Genomic DNA, 17,337 nt, shown 5'->3' on the forward strand with positions numbered 1-17,337 from the left:
GTAATATTGCCACATGTACTAAAGTGTGAGTTTATCTAAAATGGCGCTTAGGCGGCCATTCGCAAAATGGCGTCTTGCGATCTCATTTCCAAGATGGCGTCTTGCGGCCAGTTGCAAGATGGTGTCGCTGCGATTCAATTTTAAACTGATCTTGTCTCAGCCAATAATCCAGCTTCAACAGTCCACCCTTTGATAGCAAACAACATGCTATCACAATCTGATTTTAAAATATAATTTAGGCTTACATTTATATACTATTTAGTGTTATTATGGGATGGCACAAGGTGGTTCTTAATCCATCAATAATGTGTCTCTGAGTGGGGACATAAAACTACTATTATACGCACACCACGGATCTTGGAAGATCATGTGAAAGGTGTGGGGATACACCAGTCCTGTAAAGGCAGTCTTGAAGGGGAATTGAGACTTTACATTATCTGAGGTGTTTTTAAAAATAACATTTCAATAATACATTCTATGCATGTCTAAATATAATACATTAAATGATGGTATTTCCTAGTTCAGGGTTGTAATGCAGTTCTGTATTTACCTCGGTATTCATACTGACCACCATTATAATTTTGTTCTTTCGTTTTACTCTATTTTTACATTTTCCACACTTCAACACAATAGGAACACATTGGACACATATGCCAATTATTATGATGACAATTAGTATAAGGATTAAGAATTTGCCTATACTGGCGATCATTTCCTGGACCCATTCCCCTAGACCTGAGAACCATTTCACTGGGTTCAGCCATGAAACCCATCCTTCTATCTTCTCCCTTACTTCAGCCACTGAAGTGTTATGGTTCTTACGAAACTCCCATTTTAGCTGCAGAATTTCATCCATTTTCCGGTCTATCACTTCATTAGGGTCGCTGGTATCATTGGTGACATAGGTGCAACATTTTACTCCAAATTGGGTGGCCAACATTACGCAATACCCTCCAGTAACAGCAGTTAAATAGTTTAACACTAGCCTGTGTTGCACCAGTTCTTTCTTGTACGCTTGCAATTCTCTCCCTGTATACCTGAATGTGTCATCGTACATCTCCGTGATATTATCTATCAATTTAGCAAGTTCCTGAATATATCTAAAGTTTAATGTACCCCGAGCGATCCTGGTGGGATCCAATGCGACTAAAACTTGAAAGCCAGTTGTCTCACTAATTAACTGAGTGGCTTTGTGCACATCACTAGGTATCATATTTCGTTTGCCTCTGTATTCATATTGTGTGTGAAGATATGGTGATGGTGTGTTTTTATGTATACCAAGCATTTCAATATGTGTGAGGGTCATAACTTCTGGGACTACTCTTCCCAGGTAACACAAACCTTCGGAACTCGGGGAGACACTTATACGCTTTTCTTCCACATATAAAATATACATTATCAACCGTGCATTATGCTGTCCCTGTGGCACATGTGAACACACCCAGCAATCAGTTTGATTTAACACTTTGCCTACCATGCTATGATAATCCTCTAAAGGATACCCATCCCAGTACGGGTTATATTTAGGCTGGCACCGTTGGATACAGTTCTCATCAACTAGGGACTCACAAAGCTCACAAATACAGGAATCTTCAGACGATAAACCTCCACACCGTCCCCGAGTATCTGGAATGACAGCTCTCTTAACAATAACAGTACTAAGATTGGTCAGACACTCCCCTGATTGGCATTGCACTCCTCCTGACTCCACTCCATCAGCACTGCCATCAGCTCCCATTTCCTCAATCGGTCTCCCATCACAGAAACTGGATATTCCCGAACCGACCAGGATGGTGAACACTCTAAAAGAGAATATGAAAATTAACACAGCAGGCCCGTCCATTGTCACAACAAAACCTGCAAATTTCTTTTAGTTCAGGTATCTCACTATGACCTTTTCAATCCTCCCGGAACAAGCTCGCGAGCGACAGGTCCACGCTATCAGCCTTGTCTCCGACTTGTTTCTCCACCAGTTGATTGACCTTTTTGCAGTGAGTGGAATGGACCCAGGTATCTCTCTCAGCCACCTTCAAAGATGTAGTACTCGTCAGCAGCACCTGGTATGGACCTTCCCACCGATCAGTCAAACAACCTGAATGCAAGAAATTTCAGATCATAACATATTCTCCCAGTTCAACATCATGACAGTTAGTTTCAGGCATATCATGGGACAACAATTTCAGTTTCTGGGCTGTTGCTTTAACTGCTTACTCATTGATATAAGATACATTACAGTTACCTCGTTGTTACCCTTCAAGTCTTCCTGTGGATTTATAATCAAATGAGGTTGTCTACCGAACAGTATTTCAAATGGGGACAGATTTAGAGGGGTCTAGGAGTGGTCCTTATGCTATGTAAGACCAAAGGTAACGCTTCTGGCCATCCTAGTCCAGTCTCTGCCATGATTTTACTTAACTTATTTTTAATAGTCCCGTTCATCCTCTCTACTTTGGCACTGGCTTGTGGTCGGTAGGGGGTGTGAAGTCGGCTATTAATACCCACCAGCTTACACATATTTTGAAAAACATAACCTGTGAAATGAGTACCCCTGTCACTCTCAATGATTTTAGGGATACCGTACCTGCATACAAATTCCTGAACTACTTTATTGGCAGTAAATGTAGCAGTATTAGTGGCCACTGGGTAGGCCTCAACCCAATTAGAAAATACATCAGTGCACACTAATACATACTTAAGATTCCTGCAGGGTGGTAATTGGATGAAATCAATTTGTATCACCTGGAAAGGTCCATTAGTCGGTGAAATGTGGGACGGTTCGGTACGGATCGCTTTCCCTATGTTCTTCCTCAAGCAGGTCAGACAGGACATTGCTATCTTTTCTGCTTGTGAAGAAAAACCTGGTGCACACCAGTATGCTCTCACCAACTTGCACATACCTTGTTTTCCCAGATGAGTCAGACCGTGTGCTGCCTTGGTGGCTACTGGTTTACCTTGTCCGTCCCTCCAGAGCCCAGGGGACTCTTGCCCACATCCCTTGGACTTCCAAATGGACTTTTCCTGAATTGAACTCAAATTTTGCATCTCAATTAATTTCAGCATATCAATTGTTTGGAAAGACATAATTTTTTCAATGGGAGAAAACATTTTTAACCCTGCTGGCCATTTTGCAGCTTCATCGGCTCTGTTGTTGCCCAGTGACACCGGATCATCCTCACATGTATGGGCTTTACATTTAATTACTGCCACTGCTTTGGGCAGTTGAATTGCTTCTAAAAGATGTTTTATGTGTTGGGAATGTGCAACTGGTGTGCCTGCTGCTGTCATAAAATTTCTCAGACACCATAGAGCCCCAAAATCGTGCACCACCCCGAACGCATACCTCGAGTCAGTGTAAATGTTAGCAGATTTGCCTGCTGCCAGTTCACATGCTCTAGTTAGTGCTACTAACTCTGCCACCTGGGCTGAGTGAGGAGGACCAAGAGGTTTTGCTTCTATGATGTCAGTGTCATTTACAACAGCATAACCTATACATAATTCACCTGTGTCTGTTTGTCTATGACAACTCCCATCCATATAAAAAGTCACATCCACATTCTCTAAAGGTGTGTCGTGTATGTCAGGTCTAGCAGTAAAGGTCTGATTCAGATATTCCATACAATCGTGCATATCATTATGTCTGCTGAACTCCCCTCCCGCCAGCAACTCACCTCCTTCCACCCTTTGTACATCATGTTGTACATATGGTAAATACGTTGCTGGATTCAGCGTGCTGCAATGTTTAACAGTGATGTTTGCGGGTGCGCAAACCATTTTGTAAACCTAGCCGAAGAGACGTGTCTGGTTTGAGCTGAGTTCAACAGAGCAGATACAGCCTGGGGAGTGTAGACAATCATATCATGACCCAATACTACATCCTCACTTTTACTCACCAATAAAGCGGTAGCTGCTACACTTCTCAAACAAGTGGGGAGTGATCTTGCCACAGTGTCCAATTCGGCACTGAAGTATGCTACGGGCCTACTGGCATCACCATGTTTTTGTGTAAGGACACCTGCAGCACAACCATCGGCTTCTGTACAATACAAATCAAAAGGTTTTTCATAATCAGGTATTCCCAATGCAGGAGCTTTTGTCAGACTATCCTTAAGATTAAGAAAAGCCTGCTCTGTTTCCTCTGTGTGTATGACACGATCGGGCTTTGAGGAAGAGACTAATTCCTGTAAAGGCAAGGCCAAAATAGAAAAACCTGGGATCCACATTCTACAGTATCCACACATGCCCAAGAAGGTACAAATTTGCTGTTGATTGTGCGGCAGTGTCATGTTCTGTATGGTCTGGATTCTATCATTTGAGAGATGTCTTAACCCCTGGGTTAGGCAGTGTCCCAAATATTTTACTCTGGATTGGCATGGCTGTAGTTTGTCCTTAGCAACCTTGTGTCCTGTATGTGTCACGTCTGAGACTGGAGTAGGAGATGTGGTGGGCCTAGGTTGTGGGAGGAAGCACAAAGGTGCGGAATCTAACCCACAGGATGGTGTTCGCCAGTGACCCCTCCAATTGGGATTTGGGCTTAGCTGCACCCCGTGAGCAGGTTGCGGTCCATTGACCAGGTACCCAAGCCCCGCGGGAATGGAGAGACAACACCCATGGCCCAGAGAGGTTATGCCTGGATAGGCACTAGCAATACCCTAACCGTACAGTAACTATACCTTGACAAGTAGATCAAATATCAATAAGAAATTCAAGTGGAGAGAGACTCACAGTTACTTGAGAAATCTCCAGAGATAGAAGGCACATAGGTAGGGATGGTGTACACTGCTGCACGGATATTCACCAGAGACAGGAGGCACACAGGTAGAGATGGTATACACTGCTGCACGGATATTCACCAGAGACGAGAGGCACACAGGTAGAGATGTTATACACTGCTGCACGGATATTCACCAGAGACGGGAGGCACACAGGTAGAGATGGTATACACTGCTGCACGGATATTCACCAGAGACGGGAGGCACACAGGTAGAGATGGTATACACTGCTGCACGGATGTTCACTAGAGACGGGAGGCACACAGGTAGAAATGGTAACACTGCTGCTGTAAGGAAGGTTAGGAACCTGGACCGGGAACTCACTAAGGCACGCTAGGAGACAACCGTTGTTCAGGCAACTTCCTGTAACCTGTGGAACAGTTATATACCCAGGGGAACTCTTTGATAGATGCACAGCATCAGCTGATCACTCACCTATCCTGGGAAGAAGATACTGTCACATGGGCTGACTGTCATGGCAGCGCCCATGTCCGGAATTGCGATGCCAGACACCAGCCCACCAGGAAGCCACTGCATGCGGGGAGAATGCTCAGTAAGCGGGAGCCGATCCCCGGCTGAGCCCTGACAGTATGCGAGAGATGAAGCAACAACAGTTTAGTATCATTCAAACATGGCATAAACGAATCAGAACATAGCAATAAATCGTCCACATATTGAATTAGAACAGATCCATTGGCAGGTTGAAAAGATTGTAAACAGTCGTGTAATGCCTTGGAAAAGATACTGGGACTGTCTATGAAACCTTGGGGCAACCGTGTCCATGTATATTGTACACCTCTGTATGTAAATGCGAATAGATACTGACAGTCAGGGTGGAGAGGCACAGAGAAGAAAGCAGAACAGAGGTCAATGACAGTGAAATGGGTTGCATTTGGTGGGATCTGCATCAGGATGACAGCTGGATTTGGCACTATGGGGAATTGGCTCTCTACTAACTTATTAACACCTCTAAGGTCTTGTACAAGCCTATAACCCCTCCCACCACTCTTTGTCACCGGAAAGATTGGACTGTTGGCTATACTAGCTGTATGGACTAAAATTCCCTGTTGCAATAATCGTTGAATTATTGGAAAAACCCCTAATTCTAACTCCTGTTTTAGTGGGTACTGGGGAATTTTTGGAGCTTGCCTACCGCTTTTTAAATTTACCATTACGGGGCTTACGTTTGCCACTAATCCAATGTCCTGTCCATCCTTAGTCCAAAGGGAATCTGGAATTTGGGACAACATTTGATCTACCTGGGATTAATTTTCATTTAAACTGCTAGAGTGATACATTATCCTTTGGGGAGTGTCCAACATGTCCCGCACCTCATGTGCAACACTCTCTGGGATATCTAAAAATACACCATCAGGGGTGCAATATATAACACATCCCATCTTTCATTACAAGTCTCTACCCAGCAGGTTAGTAGGAGCCGCAGCAGCCAAAAGAAAAGAATGCCTGGTATGCAACGGCCCAATAGTAACCTCTGTGGACTTTGTTAAAGGATAATGTTCCACTTTACCTGTTACACCCATTGTTGGTACTGTCTCATTGGTCACGTGTAAATTAATGGGAGATTTTATCACTGACCTGGTCACCCCTGTGTCTACAAGAAAAGGATATTCAGTACCAGCTACATCAACCATCATGACCGGTTCTTCCATAGTACTTCCTGTTAACCTGACTATCTGTAGACTACAGGTATGACCTGACCCCTAGCGTTGGTTACCATTCTCCAATAAAGCATTAACGGCCACAATTGGAGCTGGTGCCTGCTGGACATTTGCTGCTCTCTGTGCATATCCCTTATTGGGATATCCAGGTACTCTCTCGTTTGGGGGTCCTACCCTTTTTACTCTGCAGTTTCTAATTAAATGTCCTGGCTGGTTACAATTAAAACATATTCGTGGATCAGATGAAGACGTGGGTTGTTGTGAGGTTTGAGCAGGGGGAAAAGGTGGTGGATATGGGTAGGGATATGGAGGATAAGGGTATTGTGGGGGATATGAAGTTTGTGAGTAGTGTGGGACCTGTGGTTGTGTAGGGTTAGTAGAATAAAGCTGTGTTTGCTGTTGCGTGGGATTAGTGAGGGCATATAACTGTTCAGGTGTAGGTGTGTGTGCAGATGCAAGTGTGTCTGTTGGCTGTGATGTTACCGTCATTCCTTCCAGAGCTTGAATACTGACAGCCATTAGTTTTTCGCTCTGGGTCTCTCTCTTCTTTGAGATGTTCTTATCATGTTCTATGGCAGATTCTGAGTGTATCTATTGTGACTCCCCTCCAGCCAGGTTGTGATGTCTGAACCCGAGTATTTAAGTTTTCTTTAAGGCCGTCCATGAGTACCGTGACTATCATTCCCCTGTGGTGAGTGCTATCTTTAATATCTTCTATCCCGGTGTACTGGGTGATAGCCTGCAGAGCCCGGTCACAATACTCTTCTGCAGATTCACTCTCCTTTTGCTTAATGGTGAAAATTTTGTTCCAGTTAACTTCTACCGGAAAATATATATCCAATTGAGTTACAATGTGGGAAATGTTACCTTGGTTCACTTGGTCTGTTAAGGGAATGTCACCATCCAATACACAATCCATGATAAATTTCGTCACATCGGTATTGCGTGGTAGACAGGCCCTTAACACCACACGCCAATCTTTATTAGTTGGCTCATGAGAAATACCCAAATTCCTCCAAAATCTTTGACATTTGGCTAGTTCCTTTTTGGGATTGGGGAAATCATTTATGATGGAATTTAGTTCTGCTCTTGTCCAGGGACAATGCATTACCACTTCCCTCGTGGGCACTACACCGTTCGCATCTGCATTTCCATTCGAAAACAGTTATTGTCTGAATGGGATGCAGACTGGTAGCGCTGCTACCTTTGACCTTGTTACCTGGCTGGGGGTTTAATCTGATGCTGCTACGTATGGTATTAACAACTTCCTCTACGGGTGCAGAGGGTGTTAGCACTTCCCTTGCTGTTACCGATAGAGATGGCGGCACCACTCGTGATTGTCGTGGTGTAGCAGCATCTATCATTTGTACAGCATGGGAAATGGCAAACATTACAATATGCTCATCATCCACATCATGAACATTTTCTTCATAGTTGCTTAAGAGAGGGTACAAATTGCTTGTTACATTTTTATGGGTATTTTTGATAACTGTACTTGCACCTCCATCCACATAAGGTGGGGGTGGTGCGCGTGAACTGCTGGCAATGCCTTCCGCAACGCTACCTTGCTGCACGTGCACGCCATTTTGCGACTCGCCCGCATTGCAATTCAGTGTTGTGGATGTATTCTCTGGCAATGCGCTCGCAATGCTAGTTTGCGTCGGTTGCACATTTTTAAGCCATGCATCCCATTCATGCTGCCACAACTTTAAACATTCATAATATTTGACCTTTTTCTCTCAGGAGCGCATCAGACTGTTGTGATCCCGGACATTATCTAATACATCTTTATCAAAACTACCAATTCTGAGAAACGGTCTAACATTCTTCATCGTCATTTTAAACCATACATCACAATACCTTATTGCATAAGTACCGTACTTAGTATGCATAATACGATGGGCTGATCCAAGCGGCGCTTCCATTAGCAGCATATCATTGTCTAACAACTCTATTGTTTGCGTGGCTCCCATTCTGAGACAACTCCTCCGTTTTTTCAATAAAGATGTAAACTGGTGAAAGACAGTCAAGATACTTTCACTTACCTGTGGACAATTTAAACGGCCGCGCCCACACACCTGCGGAGATTTGAAGAAGGCGGCTCCACACACCCGGATAAGATTTAAGAAGGCTACTTCCACGCACCTCTCTACAACAAAGACAACATGGTCACCTGCTACTGTGCATAGAACGGTAAGCTGCTTACTGAGCGGCTAGCACTTGCCCTTAAAGGTCATACGGTACCTCTAACTTTAGGGAACAAGTTACCCCTACCAACATATACTCACTGTTACACACTTTTTTCCTGCGCAGAAAAATACACGTTAACCCTGATATTGATAACAATTGAAAAGAATGTAAACCTCAACCGCTTTGTTTAAACACGTGGCAGCACAACCGGAAGTACGTATACGCTATTGTGTGACCAGTCACATACACAATAATGCGACTACCATACAACCATATGACAACCTTTAGCTGCGTACACAAAAGTGCGTCTTTACTGAGCGCAAAACTGCAACTCAGTCGCGTGTTCAATACTGCGGCACCCCTTTAAATGTTAGGTTCTATCAACAAAGGAAAACAAACTTCTTCCTCTCTTGTCCCTGGATTCTAGTCAGCATCCCTGGCTCACACGAAAATGGGTAGCGATTTCTCAGCACCGAGCGGTTGCAGGTAAACCCTGCATGTGGCCACTCCACCCTTTGGTGAGATATCGATAACTGTATGTGCCGTGTGAGTAGGTAAGTGACTTCACTACGAGCCCCCAACTAACGATACTGCTTTAGAACATCTATACACTCCTGCCTATACCTTCTGATATCCTTCCTATAACCTCTAAGGATGACGCTATTTTGCGTATGCAGTCATACAGTAAATAAAGACTCCAGACCTAGAACTTGTGGTTCCAAAGCACAAAGTATTATTCAAGAAAAAGTACAGTCAGTTACACACTATGATCTAAGTACAGTTTAGCGCAAAAGAATTATACAGACCCAAGTACAGTTATACATACGCAGCGCTCTGGACCAGATGTAGGTATCAGCAAGAAACCCCCGTCATTCAGCATTCAGCACGAAGACTAGAAACCCAGGGTCAGAGCACACATATTTATACCCCCCAGAAATAAACAACACAATAGAGAAGTTTGTTGCTAATATTGGTCCTAAAGGAGAGGGCATATGTTACAAGGCATCTAACAGGTTGGTTCAAATAGACACAGTCCAGCCTCTAACAACTGGTGGTCTCTGGTTTCCCGCCTCATGCAAATCCTAACAGTTGTTCATATAATGTACATTTTGTTGCTTGAAGTGTCTGCGGTCCATAAGTTGAGAATGCATGTTGTGATCTCTACATCGATGTTACCGGAATACTGTTGAGAGAGTACGCATCAGTACAATACCAAACATGGCTGACTTATCACGTATAAAATCTTAGTTACGAAATAATCTTTATTTCATAGCAATTATAATAATTGTGCATACTTGAATCTTATACCTTAAAGCTTATGGAACCTTGTATGTGAATATGTAATGTGTGAGTATGGGTGGTTTGATGTAAAGACGCTAGCTAACTTGGGGCAGATGCATGTGCATGACCTAGGCATTCGCTAATATGCAAATAGTTAACAGCGCAATTGTGCGTATTAATGTGTGTATGAGAAATGGTGAAAGATGTAATTGCATGATGCTAATAGTAATATCGCCTCATGTACTAAAGTGTGAGTATCTAAAATGGCGCTTGGGTGGCCATTCGCAAAATGGAGTCTTGTAATCTCATTTCCAAGATGGCGTCTTGCGGCCAGTTGCAAGATGGCGTCACTACGATCCAATTTTAAACTGATCTTGTCTCAGCCAATTATCCAGCTTCGACAACACTCAGGCAGATTGTTATAGCAATGTTTCAGTGCTCTTTTATTGCACTGTCATCAGGGTATGCAGTCAGTATGTGGGTATTCAGAATGTCGACATGGACAGAATGTTGATAATTAGCATGTCGACATTCACAATGTCAACATTGTCAGAATGTCAACACACCATTTTAGGATTAGGGTTAGGCATCAGTTAGGGTTAAGGTGCATACACACGAGATGATGTGTGTACCCAGCAATATCAGATTAAGGCTTGTGGTGGCCCCATTACAACTAAGTTGTGGGGGCCCAACCAACAAAATTTGCTCTAACCTCTTAACCCGCCACCACATAATAGTCCTAATGATACAAATATTGACATACTACATGTGGGGCAATTGGGCAGGATGGTCTCTGGGCAGCCAGGTGCCACCTTACTGTGCTAGGTTGCTGGCTGGAGCTCCACTGCACAGCCGCTGTCCTTGCAATGGGCAGAGGGAGGCCAGTGCGTGCGCACACTCAGACAGGAGAGGGCCAAGATCAGGCACCAGTGCGTTTAACTGTCAGGACCCTGGTGTTGGTGACTCATGATTACTGAGAATCATGCACCTGGCCACCACCTTCCTTCTGCTGGAACTGCACGCTGTCGTCAGCCGTAACTGAGCAGCAGCTGCAGCAGCCTAGGCTGGGAGAGCAGGGAGCCAGATGAGCGCCAAACACATCCACCCCGGCCGAGGGAAAGAAGGAGACACTGGACTGGAAGGTAAGTAGGTTGGAGGGCTTTTGCAGTTAGAGACTGCAATGCTGCCGAGAGCTGGCCAGGCCAGGGCAGGTTCAGAGTAGGCTGGGTAGGAACAATGTGTGGGGGCCCCTGGGCGTCCTTCCATTCCGCCCCACCTATAATCCGTCCCTGCCAGTAATGCCGATTGACGGAGGAGGGGGAGTTGGGCAATGCTGCAATCGGCAGCATAGCATCGCTAACGATTTCCCCAGATTGCACTGCAAATACAGACGATTGGGGATATCGTTAACGACCCATGGGAGCGCGCATCATTAACGATACAGTGCGTACACACTAGAAGAGTAAACAAAATTGTTGTAACATTGTGTTGTTATCGCCAATATTGTTTAAAAAATCATCTAGTGTGTACGCATCTTTACAGTTACGCTGCTATTAGTGTTAGATTAGAGTTAGGGTTTAATTTAGACTCAGAGTTAATGAAAAATGTCATTGTTGACATACCAACTGTCATAATTCTGGCAATGTCATCATTATGCCATTGTGAATGCCGACACTTGACATATCGACAGTCTATCCTCGTCATCATCCTAAATGTCGACATTATGCTGATGATATTTTTAATGTTGACAAAATATACCACGCCTGTCATCCCCTCTGATTAAGTGAACTAGTTGAGTAATATTTGAAGTTTGAATTGCATCAATTACTAGTCTTCAGTTTTAATATATAATTGCCATAGAAATAGTAAAACTTTGCTTTGAAATTCTGAGCTGGCTGAGGAATGTTTTATTCTAGCAAATGTCAATTTTGCCAGTTAAATATTGACACATCAGCTGCTACACTTTGACAGGAAGTGTGTGCAGATTATAATAGCAGTTTGCCATAGCCCTGCATGGTATGGGCAGTGTAATTGGGAGTCTCTTGTACCACAATTTTGTCTACAATCTTGGCTGGGTACAGTTGACTCTAATGGTGCATACACACGATCAGATTTTTCCTTCAGATATGGACGATAACGATTTAAAAATCGTTCAGTCGTTCATATCTGATGAAAAATCGTTCATATCTGACATGCCTGAACGATGGACGATCAACGATGCGCGTTCCCGTTTGTCAGATAACGATATCTGACATCTGATGGGTTTGCAGTCAGACTTGGACGATTCCATTCATTTTAATGCAGTCAAAAATCGTTCAATCGTTCAAATCGTTCAAATCGTTCAAAACTTTGGTAAAATCGTTCAAATTGTTCAAATCGTTCAATCGTTCAGTCGTTCATCTGACAAATCTGACAAGTCTGACAAATCTGACCGTGTGTACGCTCCATTAGGGCAGTCCCTGACATCAAAACCATTAATAACTTCAAATGTTTATACAATGCCAAGTGTTTCCTTTGACACATATTTGTTCTAAAGCTTAATACAATGGTACAGGAAGAGATTACACATTTAAATAATGTTATAAAGCAAGTAGAACATATTTGTTGCCAAAACGTTTTTCTTTTTACTTATGTAAAGTAATTATTGGATATGTGCTAAAAATAACAGACACTATAAACAATTATATAGGAAACATGCTGAGGGAAATACAAAGGGCGATTTTAATCAGTGGTTAAACCCATTATTTCTCAAGTGTTTTTTATTAACTTGTATTGAAGAAGTTTATATATTTATTATTCACAAAGAATTGCTATCATTGGCATAGTCAGCTTTTAACATGAGGGGCAAACATGGAAAAATATGCTGCTCAGGTCCTTATAAGGCCCCACCAGACCCGTCCACGTGCCCATCAAATGCCATCACATGGCTCCAGATGTCCCTCATACCATCAGACACCTCCACATGCCCATTTTGTGCCAACAGACTCCTCCACATGCTTCTTTTTTTGCCATCGGACTCTTCTACATATAAATAAGATTGATACGGATAAAACCACTTTTGAAATGTGAAATTGATAATTGGATAATTTGCTGTGGGTCCTCCTTGTGGTGTTTTAAATGTTGTCATGAGTTCAGATTACCTTATACTGTACTTCCATATCATGCAGGCTGCAGTCTTGTTGATGGAATCGGTATGATATACCTTCAAGATTCCGGTGTCGGTATCCTGACGTAGGGCAACCCGTCCGCTGCAAATTTGACTGGATCCCTTGTCAAAATGTCACCCTATAACCGTGTAATTTTAATTGTGTGTTCCACAGTGAAATGACCTCAACCTACAGCATGTACAGACTTCTATTTGGCCTATGTCTTCTTAGATGAGGCAGCTCTGCTAACGTGTTGTCTTGTGATGAGTAGTTTTAGCCATACCCAAAAAAATCTTTTTAAAGGGTGTTGATGACTTAATAGTAACTAAACAAATCTGGTCATACCATCAAGCCTGGCTAAAAGACTCCAATGTTTTTGTGTTCTGTAGATGGATTCTGTCATACTGTACATCAGATATGATGGCCTGTGTATGGGTTTGTGCTATTTGGAGATTTGGAATACTGTATATTGTGTTCGATTTAAATAATTTTGTCCAGCAAGAGTATTTAGTAAAATTAACAGTTTCTTTTCTTAATTGGATATTTGGATGAAGTTTATTAAACCTTTTGTGAATTTGGATAAGGTCCTGTTTTGTTACCAGTCCCAATGGTCAGTATATCATCATTATAGCTGCACCATGGTCTGGTTATGGAGATACAAGAGGATAAGAAATTTTTGTAAAGTTGCACTATAAAAATATTCGTATTTTGTAAGTCAAAACCATTTCCTATAGTATATCCCATTTCTGTAAATATATATTCTAGTCAACTGAGAAGTATTTGTGTATTAATATGAATTCCATCAGTCACCACTATAGCTAAAGGTAAATTATTCTAATCTAGAAACGTGTTGCTATCTGCAATCCCAACACTACGAATTTTTCCACATTAGTTAAATATTTAAAAACTTTAATTGTTTTAAAGGTTACTGCCGAATGAATAATTAGGCTTTTTTGATTTATCCTATTTAAGGCATATGCAATAAGCAGCTATATATGACCCTCGGTTTTTTTAAAAGTGCTAAAGATTAAAATTATTTTATGCCCTTTAGGATAATATACAGTACAAACTGTAAATCAATGGTGGTATAACTATAGGCTCTTATTTTAGTACTATTTTATTAATAGATACTTTTGGTGAGTAACATCAGGCAAACTGAACTTTTGTTGTAAAAAAAAACTGAGTTATATGTTCTGTTTGTTTGTTTTATTATTTAGGTTCACAGTCAAGTAATTTATGCAAAGAATGCCATGCAAATGCAACATGTACAGAAACAAACCATAAACTCTCCTGCATCTGTAACTTAGGATTTATTGGAAATGGAAGGACACATTGTCTAGGTAAGTAGAAATTTCTCCACTAATGTCCTGGATAAATATTTATTACAGGTTATAGAAGCTATGAGTTATTGAACTGTAATGTCTCTGGCTGTGTCCTTGTATAAATCTACCAATTAACATAGTGCATAACTACATACAGTAGCAAGTCTATAAAATTCTGTCTAAGAATTTAGGCCTAAACACTTCAAACTTTATTTATTTAACTCAGTAATGCACAGACTTTTGTATGCATTAATGGCAAATAGCAGTGTTAATTGCTCCTTAAATGAGAGTCCCTTGAAACCTTTGTCTTTTGGGCCTTCAAACCTTATATAAATTACTATATATATTGGCTGATTGAGAGGTAAGTTAATTGCATTTATAAATTACTTTAAAAAAAAAAAAAAACAAGGTGCAATTTCTTTTTTTGATATTTATTTTTTTTTTTGCAACATTTTGAAGTTGTTAGTAAAGATGCACATAGCCAAAAATAAAAATGTCACCTCAAAGTACTGCCTACTAGTGTTTGCTGGGGGAGCAAACTAGGCAATTGTTTGGGCTTCCAGCACACCTAGTACTGCTTACTGTATAATACATAAAAGGAAACATCAGCCCAAATGCCCTGCTCATAACTGTAGTTGTACTGGTGTTTGAATTGTGCCTTTTACATGCAATTTAATTATCATTCCAAATGCGTCAATTACTGTTTGCATTTTTACTTGCATTACATTGCAGCATTTTTTGGACCACTACCTGTTTCACTTTCATGCATTTGCCTTTATTTGCTCTGTTTGCCTTTATTTGAACTGATTCAAAATACAAAGGAATATAATTACTAGGGTGCAGGTTTTTAGAAATGGAGCAAAGCAACCAATCAGATTGTAGATATTATCTCTAGAAGGAGCTAGATAAGTGATAAGTAGAATCAGATTGGTTGCTGTAGGCAACATCTCAACTTCTAAAAACCCGCACTTTAGTAAATATAGCCCTAAGAGTACAAGTAAAAATGCATGTGAAACACCAGTGTGTATGTCAATGGTTAAGTTCTTGAATAGCTATCATCTTGTTCTCTCAGTATCAGAAGCTACTATACTCAGGTTGTTGTCCAATACTGAAATTTGGCTACATAGCTGATATAGTATACTGTAGAAAACATTTTTAAACCTCTAAAGTACTAATACTGTAAAGTAGTCTGAGCTAGGCTACGTGTGTTCATCTCCGGTACACCCCTGCAACTTTACACTTTGAGAGTGAGCAATATCTATATTAACAGCTAAATACAATACAGTAGGTAGTATAAATTTATTTTTAGATTAATGGAGATTTTGATTATCCATGTACCTTGGATAAGTTCTACTGTGTATATGCACTTGTATGGATTCATTAGTCAAAATGTATGGGGCCAAAACTACTATACCTCCTTAATATACTATATTTCTTTATTGGTGTTATTGAGATTAATAACTAACCATCAATTATGGGCACCTGAATTTTTTTTTTTAAAAAAGTCAGTCAATTGTGGGTCTCTAAAAAGCCTCTGGGGACACCTGCTAACATGGAATTCCTCTTATTCCAGTAGTTACTGCCTGATAGAGATGAATAGAGTGTATCTCATAATGGATAATGAATATTGTTTCATATACCTCTAAAATGGTTATAATTGGTTGTAATATCAAGTGAAAAGTGCTAACATAAGCATTTTGTAATATTGTAATTAGGTTGCATTAGTTTAAGATGTATGGTCCTTTGAATTATATCTGCAGATCCCATCATCCCACTACATAATAATGTGCCATTGTTTCTTTCCATTTCTTCTGTACAACCAGAAAATGAATTGTGAAAATGCAAGAACATATGAAACCTATTGTATTGATCTTGATTTAAAAAACATAGTGTATATCGCGCGGTCATACACCAGATCGTGCAGTGTGTATGGTCACCCTATATATCCTTCAATCAGGTGTCGGGCTGGCTGGGATACATATCATTCTGATGTGTGCCGAGCCTAAGAAATAGGGGCAGCATCTATGAGCAAGGCAAACTCAACAGGAAATGGGTACAGCACCATCTTGGGCACCAAAGGGGAAGGCACAGACCCAGATGTTTAGGCCACAATTTAGTATTTTCTTTAGGTACAAAACCCCTTTATTACCATCTAGTACATTATTCCCCCAATATATCTACATTATAAATAATGATAACAGTTTTAAAAAAAAACTTATGGAGAAATGTAGGGCTAACTATTTATTGGCTGTAGCAACATACTACTCTAGCCATTTTCTTGGCCCTTGGTAATATTATTAGCAAATTGACAGGATAGTTAAAAGAAATTTTACTCAAAGAGCTTACATCTATGGTCTGTAGTATGATATTAGATCTTTTTTTAAACAAGAGAAACATGTTATGTTCTGGGTTGTTTGTGGACCCGGGGTGGTAGCAGGAGTGATCACAGAAGCAGATTTGAATAAAAAACTAGGTTTTTTAATAAGTGCTTGAGAAGACATAAAATATGGCAGTAAATAAAAGTCCAGGAATATATAAATGTGCACAAGAGTTCTGTGGTGGGAGTAATGGGTTAATGTCCAAGTAGAAACAATTAGAGCTGTCCAGGTGTGCAGGTAGTGAGACTGAAAATAATCAACCAGGTATGCAGGTAGTGATGCAGGAAAATAATAGCCAGGTATGCAGGTAGTGAACTAAGGCAATGAGCAGGATCTCAGCAGGCTCAGGCACTCAGGTATGGGCAAGGGTGATGGAGGAAGCGGGGTAGTCCAGCGGAAGCTAGGAGCTGACAGGCAGACTGGCAGACAGCGAATTCACAGGAACAGGATAAGCACAGAGAACTCCCTCTCAGCTAGGCTGAGATACACGTTGCACTGGCAATGCAAGGGAGCTCTGAACTCCCTTAAATCCCCAGTGCTCAGCCGTGACTGGTCAGAGAGGAGCATGTGAC

At 41.4% G+C, this 17,337-nt stretch overlaps 1 protein-coding gene across 1 annotated transcript in view; it reads left to right on the top strand.

Annotated features, from left to right (window-relative positions):
• The window catches only part of SUSD1 (sushi domain containing 1), a 281,173-nt gene that overhangs the window by 44,678 nt on the left and 219,158 nt on the right, over positions 1–17,337 (top strand). The window contains exon 2 of the mRNA XM_088460052.1: positions 14,283–14,405. Coding sequence (XP_088316178.1) covers positions 14,283–14,405 — 123 coding nt within the window. The remainder of the gene's footprint in view (positions 1–14,282; positions 14,406–17,337) is intronic.

Source organism: Taudactylus pleione, unplaced genomic scaffold, assembly GCF_031769625.1.
Source record: "Taudactylus pleione unplaced genomic scaffold, aTauple2 ptg000967l, whole genome shotgun sequence".
NCBI lineage: Eukaryota > Metazoa > Chordata > Amphibia > Anura > Myobatrachidae > Taudactylus > Taudactylus pleione.